Source organism: Chelonoidis abingdonii, chromosome 6, assembly GCF_003597395.2.
Source record: "Chelonoidis abingdonii isolate Lonesome George chromosome 6, CheloAbing_2.0, whole genome shotgun sequence".
In the NCBI taxonomy this organism is placed as follows: Eukaryota; Metazoa; Chordata; order Testudines; family Testudinidae; genus Chelonoidis; species Chelonoidis abingdonii.
In genome coordinates, this window is record NC_133774.1 from 72,900,524 (window position 1) to 72,927,069 (window position 26,546).

General features: G+C 39.8%; 1 protein-coding gene across 4 annotated transcripts in view; it reads left to right on the plus strand.

Annotated features, from left to right (window-relative positions):
- The window catches only part of APC (APC regulator of Wnt signaling pathway), a 196,404-nt gene that overhangs the window by 90,566 nt on the left and 79,292 nt on the right, over positions 1 to 26,546 (plus strand). For all 4 annotated transcript variants that reach the window (XM_075067153.1, XM_032768262.2, XM_032768260.2 and 1 more), the window contains exon 6: positions 12,766 to 12,879. In XM_075067153.1, coding sequence (XP_074923254.1) covers positions 12,766 to 12,879 — 114 coding nt within the window. The remainder of the gene's footprint in view (positions 1 to 12,765; positions 12,880 to 26,546) is intronic.

The window sequence follows — 26,546 nt, forward strand, 5'->3', positions numbered from 1 at the left end:
CGGGGGCGGGGCTTACCTGATTAGGGGTCCTATATAGGAGCAGGCACTCAGGCAGCGGCACAGACAGCTGCAGCGGCACAGGCGCGAGCCAAACAGAGCTGCTAACAGGGGTTTCAGTGGGAGTTCACAGGGGAGGTACAGGGGACGACCAAGGCGAGAAACCAGAAGCCAGAAAGGGAGGAGCAGGGGTCTGCCAGCAGCCCAGTGCTTGTTGGTGCTGTGTGCGGTGTGAGGCTTGGACTGCCAGGCACAGGTTGGAAGGGCATGATTGAGAACAGAGGCAGCAGGTAGAGACGCACTGAGGATGACCGGATACGGGTAGCTGTGGCATGTACATGGTCTGGAGGGGGCACTGAAAGGGTTTTGTTCTGCATGAAGTGCCGCCTGATAGATCTGCTGGAAGAAAGATAAGAGGACTGGAGATGCAGGTGGAAACTCTGGCTGAGTTTAGGGGGGTTTGACAGTTGATGGAACACAGACATGATGAGGCACAGGGGATAAGCTCAGAACGAGCAGATGGAAGCAGGACCAAAGAATTCTGAGGAGCTGCTGGGTGAGGAAAGTGGACGGTGGAAGCATGTGACTAGGAGAACCAGCAGAGGAAAAGACGGGCAGCGATGGAGATAAACTCAGGAACAGGTTTGCTGGGTTGGAAAATGAAAGATGGAGCACAGCAGGTGCTCGCTGAAGAGAGAGAGGGCAAGGAAAAGAGGCGAGCGGCTAAGTCCTGCAGAAGGAGGGGAGGTCAATGGAGCGACACCAAGTATGAGCCTAGGAGGATTGCGGAGGCGAATACGAATCGAGAGGACTTGTGGCCAGCTGGTGCGGGGGATAGACCGGAGAATCACACTGTCGCCAGGAAAAGGCAAGTCTACGTGATGGGACTCTTTACTGAGAGGAATAGACAGGCCTGTAACTAGACCTGATCGGACGAAGAAGTGTGCTGTCTACCGGGGGCTAAGGTACAGGATTGGACCTGAGGCTGAAAAGGATCCTAGCGGGAGCGGGAAAGAATCCGTTGCCTTGTCCTTCATGTGGGAACGAATGATACGGCTAGTCACTCGCTGGACTGTATCAAGGAAGATAATGTCAGACTGGGGAAGACGCTCAAGGAAATCGAGGCTCAGGTGATCTTCAGTGGATTCTGCCGTTCCTAGAGCGGGGCGACGAAGGAGCGACAAGATTATGCGATAAACAGATGGCTCAGGCAGTGGTGCTATAAGGAGGCTTTGGGATGGTATGGTCATGGGAAGCATTTAACGGACAGACGACTGTCGTCGGGATGGACTTCATTACGTTAAGGAGGGAAATAGACTTCTGGGATGGAGGCTCGCCGACCTCATTAAGAGAGCTTAAACTCAGGAAGTTGGGGAGATGGTTGGGAGATGTTCAGGAGATCTCCCCGCCGGATTTTAACCTGGAGAGGGAAGTAAACAAAGTGAGAGGGATACCCTTGTGGACCGAAGAATTGACCCAAGGAGGAAAAGCGAGTAGAAACTAGATAACGGGTGATGCTGGTGGTAGAAGGTCTGTGCACGACGGGGGAAGAATGTCAGACGCCAAACGCCAAAAATTAAATGTCTGTACACTAATGCGAGGAGCCTAGGTAACAAGATGGAGGAACTGGAGCACTGGTGCAGGAAGTGAAACCGGATATTATAGGGATAACAGAAACTGGTGGAATAGTACTCATGACTGGGTACGGGTATTGAAGGCTATGTGCTGTTTAGAAAGACAGGAGAAAGGCAAAGGTGGTGGAGTAGCCTTGTACATCAAGATGAGGTGAACTGTAATGAAAAAGAAGTGTTTCAATAACTCAGTCATGGGTTAGGGGTTGTTATAAATATGTATGGGTAGGGTTTTGTGGCCTGCCTTGTGCAGGAGGTCAGACTAGATGATCATATTGGTCCCTTCTGACCTATGAGTCTATGAGAGTGGCAGGGCCTGGGCGAGCCCCCATGGGGGAGGGGAGGGAGCACACCCAGCCGTGCTCTGCTCCCAGCTCCACCCTGGCCCCAGCCTCGGCTCCCAGCCACGGCCCTGTTCCTGTAGTCCCCGACCCCTACTCCCGGCCCCAGCTCCCAACCCCTGCTCCTTGGGGGACACGGAGAAGTTCCATTATGGGTAAAGAGGGGCACAACAGAAAAAGTTTGAGGACCACTGGCATAGCCAGTTATTCCCCATTTTGTGTTTGTGCTTTTGAGTTTTCCTTCCTAAGTGTAGCATTTTGCCCTTTATTGATCTTCATCTTGTTGATTTCAGGCCAATTTTTCAAGGTTGTCTTGAATTCTAATACTGTCCTCCAAAGTGCTTACAACCTGTCTCTTGGTATCATGCTTATATTTTAAACACAGATTTTCACTCCATTAGCCAAGTCATTAATGAAAGTTTGAATAGTACCGGACCCAGAATAGACCGCTCTACGACCTCACTAGATGTGGCCTGTCAGTTTGACAGTATACATTGATAACTAGTCTTCTAAATTTTTATTTTTGTTGTTTTTATATAAAATATAAACACATGCACAAGATGGAAATAGTTATAAATAACAAAATTCAGCATTCATTATTTACAACACCTGGAAAAAAACGAAAATGAACAAAAAACCCTGAACCCATAATCATGCAGGGGATTAATTATTTAAGTGACTAAATAGATAAATAAATGAGAACATAACCTATGAGTATCAGGGACTAATAGATACTAAATTGCAAAAGTATGCAATAGCTTCATGTCTAACCAGACATCCTCGTATTTCTTCTAAGCATTTCTGTTAGAGAATTAAAATTCTCATACACTGCAAGATCAAAAAAGCGCTAGGTAGCTTTATTGCAGGAACTCATCTAGCGGAAATAGATGCCAATAGAATCAAGAAGATATAGGCAGATGCTGAATATCATTCACCATTGAGTTCTAAGAGCGGAGGCACATCCATCTTAATGTATAAAAGTATAACTTTTCAATGTATACAGACTTGGTCGAGCCTGAAGGAAGGTGCATTCTTCTTGATGTCTGTATCAATTTCAAAAAGCTAATTCTAGGAAGCATTTACAATCTTAAGTGGAGGTCATTCTGAATTTCTGAAGGACACTGCAGACATTCTTTCTAATAAAAATGACAGTCCTGTAATACTGGGAAGCAATTGGAATACTATGCTAGATAGACATCTGGACAAATCCAATTTACAAAGCACAATAGGCCAACCCTCATTATTAATGAATTAACTTGATTTAAAATATGTATTGAAACTGAGACACCCCAAGGACCAGGACTATTGCTATTTCTCCATAGTACATTCATTTTATTCCAGAACTGATTTTTTTCTTGTGTACTCAGAACTGATTCCAGCATGCCTAGAAGTAACTATTGATAATATATTAATTTCATATCATGCTCCAATTATACTTTCCACTAGGGCTGTTGAATAATTGAAATTAACTCAAAAAAAATTAACTGCAATTAAAAAAATTTATCATGATTAATCGCACTGTTAAACAATAGAATACCAATTGAAATTTATTAAATATTTTTGGATGTTTTTCTACATTTTCAAATATATTGATTTCAATTATAACACAGAATACAAAGTGTATAGTGCTCACTTTATAGAATTTTTTATTACAAATATTTGCACTGTAAAAATTATAAACAAAAGAAATCGTATTTTTCAGTTCCCCTCATACAAGTACTGTAGTGCAATCTCTAACGTGAAAGTATAACTTACAAATATAGATTTTTTTTTGTTACATACTTGCACTCAAAAACAAAACAATGTAAAACTTTAGAGCCTACAAGTCCACTACTTCTTGTTTGTCTTAGCGATGGGCTGAACAAGTTTATTTACATTTACGGGAGATACTGCTTCCTGCTTCTTATTTACAGTGTCACCTGAAAGGAAGAACAGACGTTTGCATGGCACTTTTGTAACTGGCATTGTAAGGTATTTAGGTGCCATATATACCAAACACTCCTATGCCCCTTCATGTTTCAGCCGCCATTCTGGAGGACATGCTTCCATGCTGATGATGTTCGTTAAAAAAACAATGTGTTAATTACATTTGTGACTGAACTCCTTGGGGGAGAATTGTATGTCCCCTGCTCTGTTTTACCTGCATTCTGCCATATATTTCATGTTATAGCAGTCTTGGATGATGACCCAGCACATGTTCTTTGATTTACGAACACTGTCACTGCAGATTTGACAAAACGCGAAGAAGATACCAATATGAGATTTCTAAAAATAGCTATAGCACTCAACCTAAGGTTTAAGAATCTGAAGTGCTCCAAAATCTGAGCGAGATGAGGTGTGGAACATGCTTTCAGAAGTCTGAAAAGAGCAACACTCCGATACAGAAATTACAGAACCCAAACCACCAAATAAAAATAAAAAATCAACCTTCTGCTGGTGGCATCTGACTCAGATGATGAAAATGAACATGCATCGGTCTGCTCTACTTTGGATTGTTATTGAGCAGAACCCGTCATCAGCATGGATGCATGTCTTCTGGAATGGTGGTTGAAGCATGAAGGGACATATGAATTTTTAGCGCATCTGGCACGTAAATATCTTGCGACTCCAATTACAACAGTGCCATGTGAACGCGAGTTCTCGCTTTCAGGTGACATTTTAAACAAGAAGCTGGCACTATTATCTCCTGCAGATATAACCAAACTTATTTGTCTGAGTAATTGGCTGAAGTACGACTGAGTAGACTCGTAGGCTCTAAAGTTTTACATTGTTTTATTTTTTAATGCAATTATTTTTTGTACATAATTTGATATTTGTAAGTTCAACTTTCATGATGAAAAGATTGCACTACGGTACTTTTAGGTGAATTGAAATATACTATTTCTTTTGTTTTCTACAGTGCAAATATTTGTATTTAAAAATAAATAGAAGGTGAGCACTGTACACTTTGTATTCTGTGTTGTAACTGAAATCAATATATTTGAAAAGGTAGCAAACATTCAAAAATATTTAAATAAATGGCATTCTATTATTTTTTAACAGTGTGATTAATCGCGCGACAACCCTACTTACCATAGAAGCTGATTACACTTCATTGAAATTTTCTAGGTGAAACCTGAATACTGCTGCTAAAATATGCAAAAATTTTTCCACAGTTGATTCAGTCATTTCTAAAGTTGTACAAGAAAATAAGTACACAGTTTCTCAGATACTATCTCTTGGGAAACTCTAAAAGTTACCGTAATGGGTGAGTGCATAAAGTATGCCATCCAAAAGAAGAAAGAGACTCAATTTACTAGACTCTCTGTCTAAGGAACAGGTGAGTTGCAGAGAGTGCACAAGATTGACCCAAATAATGAAAACATCCTACGTTCTCTGATCAATACCAAATATAAATATAATGAACGCTTATCCAGCCAAGTCAAACTGACACTCAGCAGAGTCAAAGATATTACGAATAGGAAGATAAAGCATGTAAGCTACTTGCCATAAGACTTAGGATGGAATTAGCCAACAACCATATTTCTTACTACAAGAAGACGGGAGTGCCATCCTTGAACCAGTAGATAGAAATAAACAATTTAACCAATTCTGTCAGGCTTTATATAAATCAGACAACCAGATTAACTCTAACAAATTTGATCATTTCATTGAAGGCCTACTTTTTAATACCCTAACTTTTTAATACCTCATTTCAGAACAATGGTTGTTTATGGACAAAGCTTTCACAAAACAAGAGATTGAACAGGCTACAAAAAAATATAAATTCCAGCATGGCTTCTGCAATGGATGGCTTTCTGGCAGATTTCTACAAAACATTTTGTAATCCGCATCTTCTGTTCTTTCATAAGTCTTCATTGAAACATTCCAGAAAAGGAACCATGTCTCACGAAATGAGAACTGCTTTAATTACTTTAATATCAAAGAACATAAAAGATAGTCGCAAGTACGGTGACTTCCTCCCCATGTCTATATTGAACACAGATTGCAAAATTTCAAAAATTTTAATGACATGACTGAACACCATCATCACATCAATTATACACTCAAATAACTGTAGTTTCATTAAAGCAAGATTGGCTGCTGATAATAGGAGAAAAATCGATCAATTGATCCAGAAGGTTCAGATATCAAATGTTCTCTCCATACCTTATCTCTAGATGTGCAGAAGGCATTTGAAAATATTGAATGGCTTCATCTAATGGCTGTCCTAAAAAATACTTGGATTTGGACTTGTCAAGGTATTTTTCCCACTTTGAACTTTAGCGTCCAAAAAGTGGGGACCTGCGTGTCCCCTTCTAAGCATAATTCCTAGCTTAGATCTGATAGCGCCGCCACCAGCCAAAATATAGTGTTTGGCACACTTTCTGTTCCCCCAAAACCTTCCCTGGGGAACCCAAGACCCAAACCCCTTGGGTCTTAAAACCAGGAGAAATAAACCATTCCCCCTCCTTTCCCCCTCCCAGACTTTCCCCTCCCCGGGTTACCCTGAGAGACTACACTGATCCAAACTCCTTGGATCTTAAAACAGAGAGGAATTAACCTTTCCCCCGCTTCTTTCCCCCCACCAATCCCTGGTGAGTTCAGACCCAATCCCCTTGGGTCTTTAAACAAGGAAAAAATCAATCAGGTTCTAAAAAGAGAAAGTTTTTACTTTTTCTTTCTTTAATTAAAAGCTTTCTCTGTAAAATTAGGATGGAAAATGTTTACAGAGTATACAAATTCATATACCATAGAGGGACTCCCTCCCCCCTAGCCTGAAATTCAATGTTACAGCAAACAGAGGTAAAACTCCTTCCAGCAAAATACACATTCACAAGTTAAGAAAACAAACGATAAGACTAATCTGCCTTTTCTAGCTATACTTACTTTTTGAACATAAGAGACTGTTTCAGAAAGATTGGAGAAACTGGGGTGCATGTCTGGTTCTTCTTAGCCCCAAGAGCGAAAACAACGAACAAAACAAACAGCACAAACAAAGACTTCCCTCCACCAAGATTTGAAAGTATCTTGTCCCCCCATTGGTCCTCTGGTCAGATGTCAGCGAGGTTCACTGAGCTTCTTAACCCTTTACAGGCAAAAGAGACGTTAACCCTTAACCATCTGTTTATGACAGGACCAATATTCCTGAATTGGGTCAGTGTATTATGCAACTCTCCCTTCACTTTAGTATAAACTAATGAAATTATTTCTCCCATACTTCAGCTAAAAAAAGGGACATGACAGGGCTGTCCCCTCCTGCACCTCTTTTTTAAGTGCTCTCTTGAACCACTGGCAATGTATACACTTCAGCACTCAGACACTGAAGGGGTGATTATAAACATGGAAGAACACAGAATCAGTTATATTCTGATGACGTTTTTGTACTATTGAAGAATCTCTCCTCATCAGTCCCAAGTAGTTGACATCTTCGGAGAGATCTTTGGTTTTTACATTAACTGGAATAAATCGCAAACAATGGATATATGCAAAAGACCAAATCCTTCTCAGTTTCAGCATTTTCCATTTCAGATATGCAAGGAAATAACTTATTTAGGTATTAAGATTTGTCCTAATTGTCCCAAAATTGTTTCTATAACTATGGGATATATATGTTAAAAAGAAATTTCCAAGGATGTAGAGAGCTGGCATCTCCTCCCTCTATCTTTACTGGAGGAACAGAAATAGTCGAAATGAATATCTGCCAAATACTGACTGCAAGGTCTCTCCTTCACTCTTTGCTCAAATAAATGGGGTTATCATGCAGTTTATATGGGATATAAAACATCTTCATTTATCACACAGTACCCTAAAAAATGTGGGCAACTGGAGACATTGGGTTGCCAGATTTATATCTATATTATCTAGAATTCCAACTGTGTCCTTTTGTAAGGCATTTCTCTTCCATTGGCTTTAAATACACACCAGCTTGGTTTGAGATTCAGAAACGCTTAGCTATGCTGTTTGCTTCCCTCTCTTCTTTTATATGTGTGGAGAGGCTACCCACACCCTTACGGAAAATTTTAATCTTTGCAACTTCATGGGGCATCCTGCAACACGTTATGACAATTACATCATCCAATCTTACTAAATCTGTTCTTGTATCACTGTGGGAAAACCCACGCCTAAGGATCAAGGCCAACATGACACTTTCCATCCGTGCAGTTTGGATAGAAGAGGATTAACAAAAATTAAAGATAAAATGCAAGATAATAGACTGACGTCCTTCAATTATATGTGTAACAAATATCAGCTACTACTCTTTTCACAATTCTTCTTTCAGCGGCTATGTTCAAGGATTCATGCAAGAATAGGGAACAATTGGTCTGTTTCAATTCTCTCACATCTAAAAGAACATATAAGGAAATAAGGAAACAAAAGTCACTTTGTAGGAATTACTTATAGGTGGCTTAATGCTTTGCAGTAACTTCTCACTCTCAGTCTCAAAAGGAAAAAGAACTTCACCATCTCAACAGAAATCTGGGAGGATATCTAGCTTAATGTGAAAAATACTTCAAGTTCTTTATCCTTGTGATGCTTCCAGTACAAGATATTAAAAAAGTGCACTGGACTCCAGAACAATTGTTTAAGGCTAAATGGGTAACACACAAACAGCCACATGTCAAGTATTCTGTATACCTGTCAGAAAATGCATGTGTTCACTCTCAAAAACTTAGTGCTCTCTCAGAAACTTTGTCACTATATTTCCTTTTCCAAACTTGCATATTTTAGGGGTGCTGGATGAATTGGTATTACAAGTTAACATTAAGAAATGAATTGCAGTTAACTGTGTTAGTGGTCAAAAGAGTTATTTTGAGAAAATGGAAATCTGTAATTCCTCCCACATATACAGTCTGGTTTAGTGAGCTATCTACAAATGCGTTGATATGAACAGTGACTCTGCTTAATAAATAACTATTGTTTGAGTATGGTTTATTCAACCAATTTTGTGTCCACTATACAGTAATTTAATCTAGAACACATTTCCCTAGTTTCCTTATGAGAATGTCATGTGGGATTATTTTAGTAAGATTTTTAACACAGAGATATATTGTGCGTTTTAATGTATGCACTTTAATTCTATTTTCCACCAATTCAGACAGCCTGATACTGCAAGTACTGAGCAACCTGAGCTCCCACTAAAGTCATGAAAAAAAGCAGTAGACATGGTTTCACTAACTTCATAGGGCAATGAGTTCTCAGCACTTCATAGAAATAGACTTATTCATCTCTCTCACTCCTTTTCTTCTTCCTCCAACCACTCTCTTACTCCTACTGTCCAGGATCCCGAGTTACCACCTCCGGAGTGCTAACATGAGCAGGGAGAGTAAGTTAGTGAACAGTGCCTCAACCAGAGAGGGTGTGCGTAGCTCAGGATACATTCTGTAACCTATGCAGAGGAAGAACAGTGGTTCAGATTTGACATGTGCTGGTATGCGAGACTTGTTCACTATAATAATTTTATTTTCTTTTAAAGTCTTACTGTGCTCTTTCTGTGTAGAACACATTAAAATCACTGTCCCTGTTCTTTGACTGTCTTCCAGTACCCTCTGCAGAAGAACAGACACTGCTTTCAGTGTTGGAGGCCAGATAAATCAGAGGATTACAAAATTGAACACCCAGTTTGTTTACTATTTCTGAATCTTTCCTTGTTAATTTGACTTTAAGCAAATAATCCTTATATTCCAAACATACAGTTGATTCTCCGTGCCTTCTCTTCTTTTTTTATACTGCATCCTTTAAGATCTCAAATAATCTTTTCATTTGCTGTCTCAAGAGCCTAAACTAAAGATGTTAGTAGGCAACAAAGACAAGACTACTGAGTGATCTGGTTTCTTATTTATCGTTGTTCGTTGGAGATCTGGAATGTTTGTCCCGAGTACCCATGATTTTAGTTATCATGTACGCAGTGTACTATATTTAAGTGGGTTAGTTGAAGAACTATCTTATGAAGGTGCTAGCAGTCAAAATTCCATTGTTATTCATGTAGACAGATTATCTCTTTGGGGCAAGCGTGTAGCCCAGAGGGACTCTTTTAATGGAACTCAGATATATTTGAACTCCAACAAAGGGCCTGCCACTGTACAAAATTTAGAAGATTTAGTCTCTGCTCCAGATTATTAAACTATATTACAGGCATTACAGTCCAAATATAGCATTGAATAAATGCAAAACATATAACATTAGAACTAGGGCTGTCAAGCGATTAAAAAGATTGTTCGTGTGATTGATCTTTTTAATATAAATATTTTGGATGTTTTCTGCATATTCAAATATATTGATTTCAGTTATAACACAGAATACAAAGTGTACAGTGCTCACTTAATATTTATTTTTCATTACAAATATTTGCACTGTAAGAAACAAAAGAAAAAGTATTTTTCAATTCACCTAATACAGATACTATAGTGCAATCTCTTTATCATAAAGTTGAACTTACAAATGTAGAATTATGTACAAAAAAACCTGCGTTCAAAAATAAAACAATGTAAAACTTTAGAGCCTACAAATCCACTCAGTACTACTTCTTGTTCAGCCAGTCCCTCAAACAAGTTTGTTTACATTAGTGGATGATAATGCTGCCCGCTTCTTGTTTACAACATCACCACCTGAAAGTGAGAACAGGCATTCACATGGCACTCTTATAGCCGACATCGCAAGATTTTTACTTGCCAGATGTGCTAAAGAGTCATTTGTCTGTTCATGCTTTAACCAGCATTCCAGAGGACATGTCCATACTGATGATGGGTTCTGCTTGATAACTATCCAAACAGTGAGGACCGATGCATGTTCGTTTTCATCACTTGAGTCAGATGCAATCAGCAAAAGGTTGATTTTCTTTTTTGGTGGTTCGGGTTCTGTAGTTTCCGCTCAGAGTATTGCTCTTTGAAGACTTCTGAAAGCATGTTCCACACCTCATTTGTCTCAGATTTTTGAAGGCACTTCAGATTCTTAAACCTTGGGTCCAGTCCTGCTGCTATCTTTAGAAATATCACATTATTATCTTCTTTGCATTTTGTGAAATCTGCCACAAAAGTGTTCTTAAAATGAAGAACATGTGCTGAGTCATCATGTGAGACTACTATAACATGAAATATATGGCAGAATGTGGGTAAAATAGTTCAATCACAAATTTAATTAATGCATTATTTTTTTAAGAAATATCATCAGCATGAAAGGATATCCTGTGGAATGGTGGCTAAAGCATGAATGGGCATACAAATGTTTAGCATATCTGGCACTAAAATACCTTGCAATGCCAGGTACAAAAGTGCCATGCGAACTCCTGTTCTCACTTTCAGGTGATATTGTAAACAGGAAGAGGGCAGCATTGTCTCCCGTAAATGTAAACATACTTGTTTGTCTTAATAATTGGCTGAACGAGAAGTAGGCCTGAGTGGACTTGTAGGCTCTAAAGTTTTGCATTATTTTGTTTTTGAGTGCAGTTACATAACAAAAAAAAAATCTACTTTTGTAAGTTGCACTTTCTCGATAAAGAGATTGCATTAAAATACTTTATGAGGTGAATTGAAAAATATTTTCTGTTTATCATTTTTCTAGTGCAAATATTGGTAATAAAAAATAATATAAAGTGAGTCGTGTACACTTTGTATTCTGTGTTGTTTGAAATTAATATATTTGAAAATGTAGAAAAACATCCAAAAACATTTAATAAATTTAAATTGGTATTCTATTTAACAATGTAATTAAAACTGCGATTAATTTTTTAATCACGATTAATTTTTTTGAGTTAATCGCGTGCATTAACTGCGATTAACATTAACAACTAACAACGATATACATTGACATATGATATATCGGTATACGGTTGAAAACCTTTATATTGTCTGTTTTTTTTATTTTTTAGTGAAGTTTATTCTGTACGGGCAAGTAAATAAAATATATAGCACATGACAATAAGTAACATTGTATTAAAAGGTTAGAAAAGTACATTTTAAATTTGGCTCTATAATTATCAGTAAAAACTATATGAATGCCCTAGGATAAAGAATTCCAACACATTCCATTATCCTGGAGTTAGCATAAATCTGAGATACACTGAAGAAACAGAATTGAAGAGAGGCCGAAGTGTAAGTGCAACGTATGAGATGGAATGTAAACTTAAATTTGGCAAACATAAAGTTTTGAGATGCATCTCAAGCAAGTAAAGGGGTTTTTTTTAGTCTTTTATAATGTGTAAATAGGCAAATCACCTCTACCTCGATATAGTGCAGTCCGATACAATGCGAATTTGGATATGATGTGGTAAAGCAGCGCTCTTGGGGATGGGGCTGCTGCGCCCCCCACCGCATTACTTGCTGTGGCCATCCCCGAGGACCCCCTGCCGCAGCTCTGCTTCTCCCGGCTCCTTCCCAGGCTTGCCGCGCCAATCAGCTGTTTAGTGTGGCAAACCTGGGAGGGAGGAGAAGCGGAGCTGAGCAGTGTGCTCGTGGGAGGAGGCGGTGGAGTGGCGGTGAGCTGGTGACCCTTACTTGCTGCGGCCCCCTTATTGCCCCTCCCCCCCCCCGGCCATACTTGGAGAGCTTGCAGAGTAAGTCTTTTGGTGGTATGCTGATTACATACGTTGGTGTCTGAATCCTTCTTGCATGTTGTGGTATGGTCTTTTGTTTAGACAATTTACATGATTTACAGGAAAAAATCTAGCCACTGGATAGTAGTATGTATCCTTGTTGATAACCAATAATGTTTTATTTTACTCTTCAGTTTTTGTCTAAATTTATGAAGTTCCAGTATGAAATGAGTTGTTTTTATCCAGAGTTGCTTGCTAAAATGTCTTTTCCATGTTTGGATTCCAGTTCTCCTTGCAAACAGATATGACAAGAAGACAGTTAGAATATGAGGCAAGGCAAATCAGAGCTGCCATGGAAGAACAATTAGGTACTTGTCAGGACATGGAGAAGCGGGCACAGGTAATGTAATTTTTTTTTAAACTAGGTTTTACTTTTTAAAGTTAAACTGAATAGAATGGGTTATCCTTTTGTTTTTATTAAATTATTGGTGATTGTGTTTTTGAAGTGTTTATGAACATAGCAGTGTCTTAGAGTTTTTTCAGGTAGAGAACTTTTTAAGTATAAAAATGAGTATCAAAACGTGTATTGCACAAAATCCCTGCTCTCTACAGTAAATGAGCAAATATCCCTCTTCTGGATTAGTAGAAGACTTAGGAGAACTTCTGAGGTAGAAAATCCCTCCAAAAGGGGAGTATTTTAAACTATTTGTTAATGAGTATTATAACTGTAATTTTAAATAGCATATGTCTGAAACTACCTTTTTTCTAGTCTGCTATACTGTCGTCTTTTAGTTTGCATTATTGAGTTTAAAATAAAATCCCACTGCTTTTGTTAAACTGTCAACAAAGTACATGTATAAAGGGCTAATCATTAAGTCCAGATGAACCAACAAAAATATACTCATACTCGCTATACCCATAAATCCCTGTTTGCTCCAGCAAAGAGTGTTTTTGCCTTCATGAATGCATGCATAGTTTTGCAAGCAGACCATTTCACCCATATTTGACAATAGAACCCAAAATGGAGCTGTGTGGCACCAGAAATGGAAATTATCAATTGCTAACTGCTCATGCAGACTACTGTCACTATGTCCTTCATTATTCATTGCCACCCAGTTCCAAAGCACTAAAGTAAATAACTCAGCAGAGTAGCATGCTTTCTTGTGACTGAAAGTTTCATCAAAATGAATTAATCAAAATAATATATTCTTCAATCTTCATTTTCTTCATTGAACTTTCACTTTAATACCAAATACATATGAAGTAATTTTAAGTAGTTAAGTGTTTAATTATTTTTAAGAAGCTTTTCATAATGAAACAGGTAAAAAAAACTAGTCGGACTTTCCTAGTATCCCTGGTTTATGTAAAATTCATTTTTGGCATATAATCTGTAGTTTCTCATTTTAGGACCCAGTCTTTCAGGTGTGTAGATTAAGGCTGTAGAGAAAGCAATGTTGAACCACCAGCAGAAGTGTTAAACAGAGTCCTTTCTTATGCACACTTTGGTACAGTGAAGTAAAATGAGTGGGCACTATAGCCTGGATGCCCAGGTTTTATGGGCACTCAAAAGAGTCGCTTCTGCTGTTTGAATTAAGAGTAACTGATATATTTAAAATGGCATATCATATCTGGTCACTGGTTTTAACCTTTAAATACTCTTCCTCTCTCTTCTCTCCCTCCATTCCCCACCTGTAGCTGTATTACTTTGAAAGGAAGCTATCTCTAAGTAACTATCTCCTTATATGTTCTGTTTTCTCTTGGGAATTAACATAGGTAGATCTTAGTTCATGAGACCCTTCAAAAATGTTCAGTGTCCTGTTGATTGTAATCACAGCACCATCCCTATATTTCTACAAAATTCAGAGAAAGAAAGGAAAACATGTATGTGTGCAAGAAAACTGTAACTTTCTTCTGAACATGAACTCTAGCTCATCGTGGATTTTTCATATCAAGGGTAAAATTATGATATTAAAAATGGATAAAAGTTAACTGGTTTTCAGATAACGGAGTAAACTGACATGTTGATAGTGAACTCTATGTAGATTAGTTCACCATAGTGTTCAAGTATTATAAACTAGGCTATTTATAGTGGTAAATGCAATGAACTCATATATTCTGCAACTTTCATTCTGCTCCACAATTTTCTTAGCTTTCAGTGTCTTCTGTCAGAATTTTTATCTCACACTAAACATTTCACATGTAAAATGTAAGCTTATGGAAGAAGAAACAATTTAGCCATATACAAATGTGAAAACAATTAAAAGACCCACATTAGAAAGGAGTCAAGTATCAGAGAGGTAGCCGTGTTAGTCTGGATCTGTAAAAAGTGACAAGAAGACCTATTGGAGCGTAAGCTTTCGTGGATGAATATCCACTTCGTCAGATACATGTGAAAGGAGGTTAGCTATTTAAATAGTTGTTAAGGAAGTTATAATAAACTGACTTCGTCCACTTCCTAGAGTTCATAACTTCATCTGGAGATCTGAACTGACAAAAAGAGAAACCAGATTTAACCTGATTGTTTTGTTTAACTTGACCATTTGAACAATTGTGTAATACTGCTGCTGTTAATAGAGAGAGATCAAAACTGGAACCATGGATTTTAACCCTTTAAGATTTTGGAGAGATTAAAAGTTAAAAATTTTAATCCTGCCCTTACAAATTTTGTTTCTACTTGAATTAAAAATGAGAAGGCTCTTACATGTCCTGAACATATAATCATAGAAATGGACCTTGAGAGGTGATCTCGTCCAGTGTTTTCAAACTTATTTTCTTGCAACCCAGTTGAAGAAAATTGTTGATGCCCATGACCCAACATAATTACATCTTTTGACTAGAGTTTTCATAAAATCATAATAATGCAATACATTCCAGCATAACCCACTTTACATAACTAACACTAGACAAAACCATTACTTTTAAACAAAACACTATAAAGGCGATCAGGTTGCATTTCACTTACTTAATGTGACTGGTGGGCCTGTTTGTTCCTTCTGATCTCGTTCCAGTCAAGATCACAGGTTGAAAGGGCTACCAGCAAATCAGGTCCACTTTCAGTCAATTTCTTTCTTTGGCTTTTAATCTTGTCAAAGTTGAAAATCCAACTTCACACATGTAGGTTATTGTGAAAGGCAGCAACAAGAGCACACTTACTTTACTTATCTGTGGACATTCTTTGGAAACATTGATCCAAAATGATGACAGGTTTATTGACTTGTGCCGTGTTTTCAGAGTGTTATCACAGGTGAGATGCAGCAGTTCATTCTCTTGCTCAGGTGTCAGATTTAGCTCCATTGTTGCCTCAGGGTTTTTGAAAGCAGCGTTTTTCATTCAAATATTCAAACTTCTTTATTGGGAAATAGTGACTAAAACTCTGAGACCGAGCAGCAAGATGTAACTGTATGATAGTTTTTATTTAATTCACTTTTTCCTCACTGGTGGTGTTCTCCTCAGTGTGTTGTAACAGTGTTGAGAACATGTAGTAGCTGGGCTGATTACTTTTCAAATGTGCTTGCCACAGTGCCAATGACTTTTGAATTACTTATATCTCCTCACAGTGTTGAAACAAATCATTGTATCTTCCTTGTAACTTCAAGTTTAGTTAATTTAAAATCGAGAAAATGTCAGCAAGGTATGACACTTATTAACCAACTGTCATCGTCAAACAAAGTTGCCAAGTTAAACTGTTTCACCACCAAAAAAAAAGAATCTGATTCCTGAGTTCGTACACCTGGATAAGCACTCTGCTCTGCGACAGCCACCTTACTTCAGTGTGAAACACTAAATGGATGTGTTCTATTCCCATGTCTGAGCATAGCACTTCAGAAAGCCTGCTATTGAGTGAGCTCTCTTTAATGAAGTTTATGATTTTGACTGCTTCCTTCAGTACTACAATAAGATTAGGAGAAATACCCCCATATGCCAGTGCTTCATGGTGAATGAAACAATGATTCCAAACAATATCATTGCCAGCTGCCTCACAGATTTTTTTTCACAGCTCCATTGTTCTTTCCGGTCATATTTGCTGCACCCTAGGCAAAGGCACACTGGTGGCTCCACACGGCTCTCACCCACAGGCACACCCCTCTCCCCAGTTCCCATTGGCTGGTTCCCTGCCAATGGGAGTGCGGAGCCAGTGCTCAAGACGGGAGCAGCGCGCGGAGCCCCATGGCCCCCCTGCCTAGAAGCCAGACCCATTGTGGGCCTCTTCCAGGGCGTAGGGCAATGTTGGAACAGGTAGGGACTGCCTTAGCTGGGCAGCACCACTGACGGGACTTTGAAAACCACTGATCTGGTCCAACCTCTTGCACTGAGACAAGAAAGACATGTGGAAAGAAAGATGATGCAAGGGATAAGATTTAATTAGGCCACAACCTTATTATTTAACTCATCTGGGAGCTTACCAGCAATAATTTGTAAAATGCAGGTCATGATGCCTTCCTTAATCACTTTCCTCTAGTGGAAGGCTGCTCCCACTCCTCCTTCCCACATGGTCCCAGCCCATTGCTGGGAGCCCACTGCCCTCTCCTTCTATGAGGGACAAGGGACTGGGGAAAAAGGAGCTGTCTCAGCTGTACCAGACATTAGGAGCCCTAATCCTTTCCCCAGCTTCTTTAGGGCTTGTTTCCCCCAAGTCCACTTCAAATTCTGATTTATCAGTGAATCAGACCCCCTATGGAATGAAGACTTAGATGGGATAGGGGCCAGTGTTTTACCTGAGTTCCACCAACTCCCAAAGTGTGTGTGTGGGATCTTAAAGGGCTATACTATCCTTTTTTCACCCCAGTCAAGGTAAAGGCATCCTGCCTTAAGGTCCTGTAGATTACATTTTCTAGGTTCAGATGAGTCTGAAATTTTGCAAGCATACCTGTCCTTGTGAGATTTTGGCCCAGAGTATCAGAAATCTTGCAAAAACAGGTGGCTTTACAAAATGTCCTACATTTTCCGCCCCAAACTTTTAAACTGTTCAGGATTTCAACACTGTCAAATCTGTTCACAAATCTTAACCTAAATCTAATCTAGATTAGAGCTTCAATCTAGTATTTATAGATATTGCTTCAATCTAGTAGTATTTATAGATATTGCATCTTTAGATGTCTGAAATATTCTTACATCTAACTTATTTTTCCTAACCTTATTAAATATTTTAAACCAGATATTATAGTTTTATTTTAGCTTTCCAAAAGTGATGATAAATTCACCTGTAATCACACTGATTAGTAAAATTAATTTTTTTTAAAATAAAGTATTAATAGGATTTGTACACTGTATTTTGCATATGAAGACTCTTTATCCGCAAGTCTTTTGTTAATAATCGTGATGATTTAGAACATAAGAATGGCCATACTGGGTCAGACCAAAGGTCCATCTAGCCCACTGGCCAGTGCCAGGTGCCCCAGAGGGAATGAACAGAACAGGTAATCATCAAGTAATTCATCCCTGGTCGCCCATTCCCAGCTTCTGGCAAACAGAGGATAGGGACACCATTTGTGCCCATCCTGGCTAAAATAGCTATTGATGGACCTATCCTCCATGAACTTATCTAGTTCTTTTTTGAACCCTGTTATAGTTTCGGCCTTCACAACATCCCCTGGCAAAGAGTTCCACAGGTTGATTGTGCATTGTGTGAAAACTCAGAAGTATTTTTTTTTTAATTAATTTGATAGAATTTAGGGCTGTCAATAGCAGTTAGCTCATGCGATTAAAAAAAATCGCAATAAAAATTAATCAATCAATCACACTGTTAAACAATAGAATACCAATTGAAATTTATTAAATATTTTGGATGTTTTTCTTCATTTTCAAATATATCGATTTCAATTACAACACAGAATATGAAATGTACAGTGCTCAATTTATATTATTTTTTATTACAAATATTTGTTCTGAAAAAAGGTAAACAAAGAAATAGTATTTTTCAATTCACATCATACAAGTACTGTAGTGCAATCTCTTTATCATGAAAGTGCAACTTACAAGTGTAGATGTTCTTTGTTACAGAACTGCACTCAAACAAAACAGTGTAAAACTTTAGAGCCTACAAGTCCACTCAGTCCTACTTCTTCAGCCAATCGCTAAGAGAAACAAGTTGGTTTACATTTACAGGAGATAATGCTGCCCACTTCTTAATTAGTGTCACCTGAAAGTGAGAACAGGTGTTCGTATGGCACCATTGTAACTGGTGTCACAAGATATTTATGTGCCAGATGTGCTAAAGATTCATATGCCTCTTCATGCTTCGGCCATCGTTCCAGAGGACATGCTTCCGTGCTGATGACGCTCATTTAAAAAAAATGCATTAATTAAATTAATTACTGAACTCCTTGGGGGAGAATTATATGTCTCCTGCTGTTTTATCCGCATTCTACCATATATTTCATGTTATAGCAGTCTCGAATGATGACCCAGCACATGTTGTTCGTTTTAAGGACACTTTCACTTGAAATCTGACAAAATACAAAGAAGATACCAATGTGAAATTTCTAAAGATAGCTACAGCACTGGACCCAAGATTTAAGAATCTGAAGTCTCTTCCAAGATCTGCGAGGGATGAGGCATGGAGCATGCTTTCAGAAGTCTTAAAAGAGCAACACAAAAGAAAAAAGAAAATCAACCTTCTGCTAGGGCCAGTCTACAACATTTTGGCACCTGAGGCGGGGAGCTCAAATGACGCCCCCATGCTCCCTCGCTTGAGCCAAAACTTTTTGAAAGGTCTCAATTCTGCCTTCTTCCTGTTCTACTCCTTTCATGGTACTGCTCTGTTACCTACCCCAATAAAGGAGAACTAACAACTTAAAATGCCTTGTTCAAAAATTTTAAGTAACACTTAACTTTCAAATGCCTGAACAGCAAATGTAACTTTTCTTGTCTGCATAGTAAACACTGGCATTTTTATCTGTTTGAATAATCAAAGTGGTGCTTTCTGTGCCTTCTTGGTTGCAAAGATTTGAACTGCTTCCTGAAGGTCTGCAGTCTGGGCCAGCTCATGCTCTGTTGAGATGGTTGCAAGGCCGACCAGCCTCTCCTGTGTCACTGTGGAGCATAGATGTGTTTTTATTAACTTCAGCTTGGAGAAGCTGCATTCTCCACTGGCAATTGTTACAGGAAGTGTTAGAAATATGCGCAGAGCAACAAAAGCATTTGGAAAGAGGGTGCACATATATTCCAGAACAGCCTTTGGAGTTGATCCTGCTGAAATGTGTGTCTATACTACGGTATTACTCCGATTTATACAGGGGATGCAGCAGCACTCTGTGATGCTGCTGCCATTCCTGAAGCTCCATCAGACGCCGGAGCATGTCCGTTTGATCCCTCAGTAGCTCCAGCGTTGCATCCTGCCTCCTCTGATCTTCCTGCTGCCACCTCTCATCTCGAGCGTCCCTCCTGTCCTCACATTCATTGGACGCTTTCCTGTACTGTGATACTGTGTCTTCCAGTCATTCAGATGAGCTCTTTCACTGCGGGTCGACTGCAGGATCTCAGCGAACATTTTATCTCTTGTGCGTTTTTTTCGTTGCCTTATTGAGAGAGCCTTTGGGAAGGAGGAGGGAGGCTTGAAAAATTTGCAGCTGTGGGAGGGAAAAAAGGGAGAGAAGTATTTAAAAAGATGCATTTTACAGAACAATGGGTGTACTTTTTCACGATGAACAACATTATTCACAGTACATAGCGCATGTGATTTCGGTACAAGGTCGCATTTTGCTTCTTAATATTGAGTGCCTGTGGCTGTGGTGTTGGAGATCACAGATGCAGGACTGGGCAACAGAATTCAGCTTGCATGCGCCCATGGTAAGCCATTGTCTGTCAGCTTCTGCAACCTTCATAAAAGCAGCGCCCTCCTTTCCCATACCAAGCAAAGCCTGTTGAGTGCTGCGGTTTTTGTGTTAATGTGCAGCAGCAGAAACCTAAGTAACCCCCCTCTACACATCCAATTCTCTGCGATGATCCCTTTACCCCTCCCCCCATCGTGTGGCTGGTATCAGGGAAGTACCCTGCTAGCCAAACGCAAACAGCTCAGTGCCAATGCCCCCCCTCCCCACACCGCTTGGCTAACTGCAGGGAAGGATTTCTTTTCAGCCACAGTCAAACAGCCCCATAGGAACAGCCACCTCTGTCCCCTTAATTAAATTCCTGTATTTCAACCAGGTTACCATGAATGATATCACTCTCCTGAGGATAACACAGCGAGATAAATAAAGATGTTGCTTGAATGCCAGCAAACACCGGGACCATACACTGCCAGGCTTTGTCATGCAGTGATACCAGATTACTTGCTATTAGCATGGTGTGGTAAAGTGTCCTACCATGGAGGACGGAATAAGGCTGCCCTGCCCAGAAACCTTCTGCAAAGGTTTTTGGAGTACCTCCAGAAGAGCTTCATGGAGATGTTCCTGGAGGTTTTCCGCTCCATCCCCAGACACGTTAACAGACTTTTCCAGTAGGTGTACTGGCTGCAAATGCATCCCAAGTTCTCAGGGCAAATTAATCTTAAAAAACGTTTGATTTTAAACCATGTTTTATATTTACAAGGGTGCACTTTCCAGAGGTCCCTTCTATGGCTTCCTGGTATGGGATACCGCCTTGGGAGGGTTGGAAGGCTACTTCAGTCAGGCTGAGAAAAAGATCCTGACTGTTGGAGAGAACGGTGTGCTGTGTGCAAGCTCTTCCTCTTCCTCCTCATCTTCCCCCTCTGCAAAATCCTCAGGTATGGCTGAGAGCACCCCCTACTCAGAATCCACGGTCAAGGGTGGGGTAGTGGTGGCAGTCCCCTTAGAATTGCATGCAGCTTAGCGTAGAAGCAGCATGTCTGTGACTCTGCACTGGACTGTCCGTTTGCTTCTTTGGTTTTCTGGTATGCTTGTCTGAGCTCCTTAACTTTCATGCGGCACTGTAGTGAGTCCCTATTGTGGCCTTTCTCCATCATGCCCTTGGAGACTTTTTCAAATGTTTTGGCATTCCATCTTTTGGAATGTAGTTCTGCTAGCATGGAATCGTCTCCCCATACAGCCATTAGCTCTAGTACCTCCAGTATGGTCCATGCTGGAGCTCTTCTTTGATTCTCGGACTGCATGGTTACCTGCGCTGATGAGCTCTGCATGGTCACCTGTGTTGATCAGCTCTCCATGCTGGGCAACCAAGAAATGAAATTCGAAAGGCTTTTCCTGTGTACCTGGCCAGTGCATCAGAGTTCAGATCACTGTCAAGAGCAGTCACAATGGTGCACTGTGGGATAGCTACCAGAGGCCAATACCGTTGAATTGCGTCCATGCTAACCCTAATTCGAACCAGCAATGTTGATTTCAGTGCTACTCCCCTCGTCAAGGAGGAGTACAGAAATCGATTTTAAGAGCCCTTTGTGTCAAAGTAAATGGCTTCGTTGGGTGGATGAGCCACTGCTAAATTTGACCTAAACTCCTAGTGTAGACCAGGCCTTGAAAGGGCTTTCTGTTAATCACCTAAATCACTCACATCAGTATCACATCTTATGTCAACACTGTCTCTAGTGCCCTGCATTGCTGGTGTAGGTCTTCTTCAGGTATAGTGAGGAGTTCTGGAATATCATACAACATCTCAAATATACTGCTGTTGTCCTTGGGCTGCATGAAACGTTCTTCAACTGACTGTATTGCACAATCTAGCATGTGGTTAAAGAATTCAACTTTGAATTGTTGTTTGGGATTATCCCATGTCTTGTAATCAAAATGTCATCTTCTTCAGTGACTCTTGTGTTATTGAGTGAATGGGAAAATAGCACCCATCCAGTGTGAAGTTCCTCTGCCAACTTCTGTGCACTGTTCAGAACATTTTGAAATCCCTCATCTGACCAGTAAGACTGTAGATATGACTTTGCTTTGTCCAGTTGTTTCATTGTTCCAGATATATCAAGGTCAACACCTTGGAGTCTCTTGCTTACAACATTTATTTCAAACAGTATCTCATGCCACAACCCTAAGCCACATAGAAATTTGAATTTATGTATGTTTCTGGTGATTCCATTTCCCTCTGCCACTGTTATCCCACGAACAGTTCCTGTCATAGTATTATCCTCCAGAATGGCAACTATGGCAACATCTGTCTTCCCAATTTGGTGTTTGATAGGCTTTATCGCCTCCACTCAACTTTCCCATCATGTGGCACTCAGTGGTTTCAGTGTCAGAGAGGGTGTTTCCAGATATTTCTTCAAAATTTGCCATCGATGAGTTGATGCAGAGAAAAATACATAAATACTGTGAATTACATTAAAAAATTTGGCAGTCTCACTAGAAACTGATGCTGCATCACTGACCACTAAGTTCAGTGAATGAGAACTGCTTGGGACAAAAAAGCTTGAGGGTTTAACACTTGGATCCGTGTCTACACTCCTGTGTTCTTTCCTCTCATGTTGGCACCATTATCGTAGCCTTGACCTCTCATGTCAACTATCTCAATTCCCGTATCTTCCAGCTTTTTAAGAAGCACATTTGTCATACCAGCTCCTATAGTATCATCAATGTCAATACATTCTAGAAAAAGTGTTGACCGTTCACTATTGCAGGGACATTTTTCTAAGGTTTGTTGTTGTTAAAACATACCATAAGTAATTTTTCCATATTGGTGTGCAGTCCAGATAACAGAGTATATCTTCTGAACTTAGATCGCCCATCTTCTTTTGACTTTCACTGCATTGTGTTCATTTTGGAAATTGTTTTCCAAGGGTGATGGTGTGTAATTTGGGTGGTGGAATACTTTTATGATGCTCCTGAGACATGCCAACTCAGCCATAGCCTACAAATTTGGAAGTTTCCATGTTGGACATAAGTGATTGAAGTCCCATGCAGTGTAGGTGTTGGGTAGCAAGCATTCTCACAATGGCAATGAGCCCTTTCAGAACATTTTGCCAATAAAGAGACTCTGATGCAATCTTCTCTTGATGCTGATCATCTATTGTGGCCTTTAACCTTAGTCTCATCTCAAGTTCTTTCCACCTATGGAATGCTCTCTGGTGATTTGCTGCCTTCTCATGGCATGCTAGATTTCTAGCCAGATTTTTCCCGTTCCCTTTGTTCGTGTAGAACCCAATGTGGCTGGAATATTAGACTGGAAGAGTTTACAACAAAAATGGTATGCAGCTTGGATTTTTGAGTACATAAGCCATGGCCTCTCCACTTTGTCACCATTGGGGATTTCATGCCAGTAATGTATTGGATGAAAACTTCTATTTTCACTGTCTTTGGGGAACATGAAGTTTTTCACTTGTAGTGGCCCATGCAGTACAAGGACGTCCCTCAGGCTACTGCTCAAGTGGGTCCACAGTCCTGGATCATCTAAACTCAGAAGCAGCTGTTTCTTGTGCCTCTACCACGCTCTTCTCTGATCTACACTTTTCTTCAGGAATGTGTGTGGTTACATCCATTTGAGATGGAGATATGGATGCTGCAGTAGCTGCCAGGTCGCCTGCACTCTGACTAACTGGAAGATCAGGCATATCTTCACTGGGGCCGGAAGGCTCACCATGAACATTTGTGTCTGTGTCTCAGGAGAGCTTCTTCCCGCTTAGGTAGAAAAGCTTCCTTTGCTTTCTTTCTTTTTCTGAATGCTGCCCCAGAGGGGCGTTTTCTTCTTTCACTCATGACTGCAGTTCTGTGCCAACTATAGTGGCTCTCAACACTCAATTGAAGGGGACAAATAAGCAGGCTGGTAGCAGGGCCTGAGTGAGGGAAGATACCAGCGTCTTAAGGGCCTTACTGGCTCCTACTACTTCAGTTGACTGCCTGTTCTCCTCAAGTGGGTTTAAGTAAGCAGCAGGAAACAGGAAGCTCCCTGAGAAGCTGGTGTTAATCAGTCCAGGCTCCTGAGGGTGCTAGAGAAGTACATAAGAGGCTCCTTCTCCTCTCTCTCCCTGCAGCTCCTGCTGATTTCAGTTATTCCCTCTCACCTTTTCTCCTGCCTGCCTGTTATGTCTCTTGTGCCCTCCTTCCTCCAGCACGGCACTCCACCATCTGTGTGCATCTAGAACAGAGAGAATACATATGCACCAGCAGCAGACACAATTTTCTACGCTCTGGGTCCTAGTGGTGCCCCCCGCACAGTCTGGCACCTGAGGCGACCGCCTCAGTTTGTCTCATGGTAAGGCTAGCCCTGCCTTCTGCTCTTGGTATCTGACTCAGATGATGAAAATAAACATGTATCAGTCCCTTTGGATCGTTATTAAGCAGAACCCGTCATCAGCAGGGACACACGTCCTCCGGAATAGTGGTTGAAGCATCAAGGGACATATGAATCTTTAGCCCATATGGCATGTAAATAACTTGCAACGCCAGCTACAGCAGTGCCATGTGAATGCCTGTTCTCACTTTCAGGTGACTTTGTAAACAAGAAGCAGGCAGCATGATCTTCTGCAAATGTAAACAAACTTGTTTGTCTGAGCAATTGGCTGAACAAGAGGTAGGACTGATTGGACTTGTAGGCTCTAAAGCTTTACATTGTTTTATTTTTGAATGCAGGTTTTTAATGTACATAATTCTACATTTGTAAATTCAACTTTCATGATAAAGAGATTGCACTACAGTACTTGTATTAGGTGAATTGAAAAATACTATTTCTTTTTTTTTAGAGTACAAATATTTGTAATCATAAATATAAAATTAGCGCTGTACACTTTGTATTGTGTTGTAATTGAAATCAATATATTTGAAAATGTAGCAAACATACAAAAAATTTAAATAAATGGTATTCTGTTATTGTTTAATAGCATGATTAATTGCAATTAATTTTTTTAATTGCTTGACAGCCCAAATAGAAATATATTGCAGAGAAACCAAAGGAAAAAATTGAAATTTCATGTAAAGGATATAAAGTTAAAGAGCATTCCTATATTCATACAGATTAAGGGAACATTTGAAGATTAATTAAAAATCATGCTCAAAGTATCAGTAAGACCCAAGTGAAGTGATTATCGGTATAAAAATAGACATTATCTTTTATGTTAGTAATACTGTCCATCGTGTTAGTATTTCTCATATTTGGTTTGAGACTCAGTCTTCCATCATATTAGAGAGAGAGAGAAGGTAGGTGAGCTAATATCTTTTGTAGGACCAACTTCTCTTGGTGGAAGATACAAACTTTGGGCTTCACAGAGCTCTTCGTGTCTGAGGAAGGTAATCAGAGCGTATGAGCTAAATACAAGGTGGGACAGATAGTTATACATAAGGGGCGCACACATGCTGTAGGAGACCACTGAAAATGAAATGGGCAATTAAGGATTAGGAAGCAGAGAAGTGTATTAAAATTGTTGTCATCAGTCTTAAAACCAATGTCTCTGAGTCCCCTGGTTTTAGTGTCTAGCAGAGTTTTGAATTTAAGTTCCCATACTTGCCTTTTGAAAGTGTTGTACAGGTTACCTTTGAGGACACGGACTGAGAGGTCAGATATGGAGTGATCACTTTGTGAAAATTGTTCACTCACGGGTGACATGATATTTTTGTCTTTTATCATTTTGCTGTGAGAGTTTGTTTGGGAGTGTAGTGATTGTCTGGTTTCACCCATATAGTTGTTAGGGCATTTAATGTGCTGGATGAGGTATGCTGCTTGTGATAGGCATGTGTAGGACCCATGAATCTTGAAAAGTGTGTTATTGTGTAGTATTGATTATTGTAGCAGTGGAGATATGTCTGCAGGTTTTGCATCTGCTCTGTCAGGTCTAGTGCCACTTTAAGTTGGTGTGCCCTGGTCTGTGGGGAGCTTCTAACGATTAGCTAAGTGAGGTTGGGGGAGTTTTTTGAAAGCCAAAAGAGGGAAGAAGATTTCTTTCGGTATAGGGTCTCCATCAAGTATGGGTTGTAATTGTTTGATGATACCTATATGGGTTCCAATATGTGGTGGGAAGTGAAAACTAGGGGTGTTTGGTCAGTAGGTTGTTTTGTTTTTTTTTCTGTATTGAAGCAGATTGTCCTGGGGTATTTGAGTGGCCCATTCTACGATGCGATCTACTTCTGTCATAAACAGATAGCTAAGGGTTAATGTTTCTTTTACCTATAAAGGATTAACAAAGGGATTAACAAACACCTGACAAGAAGACCAGTCAGAAAA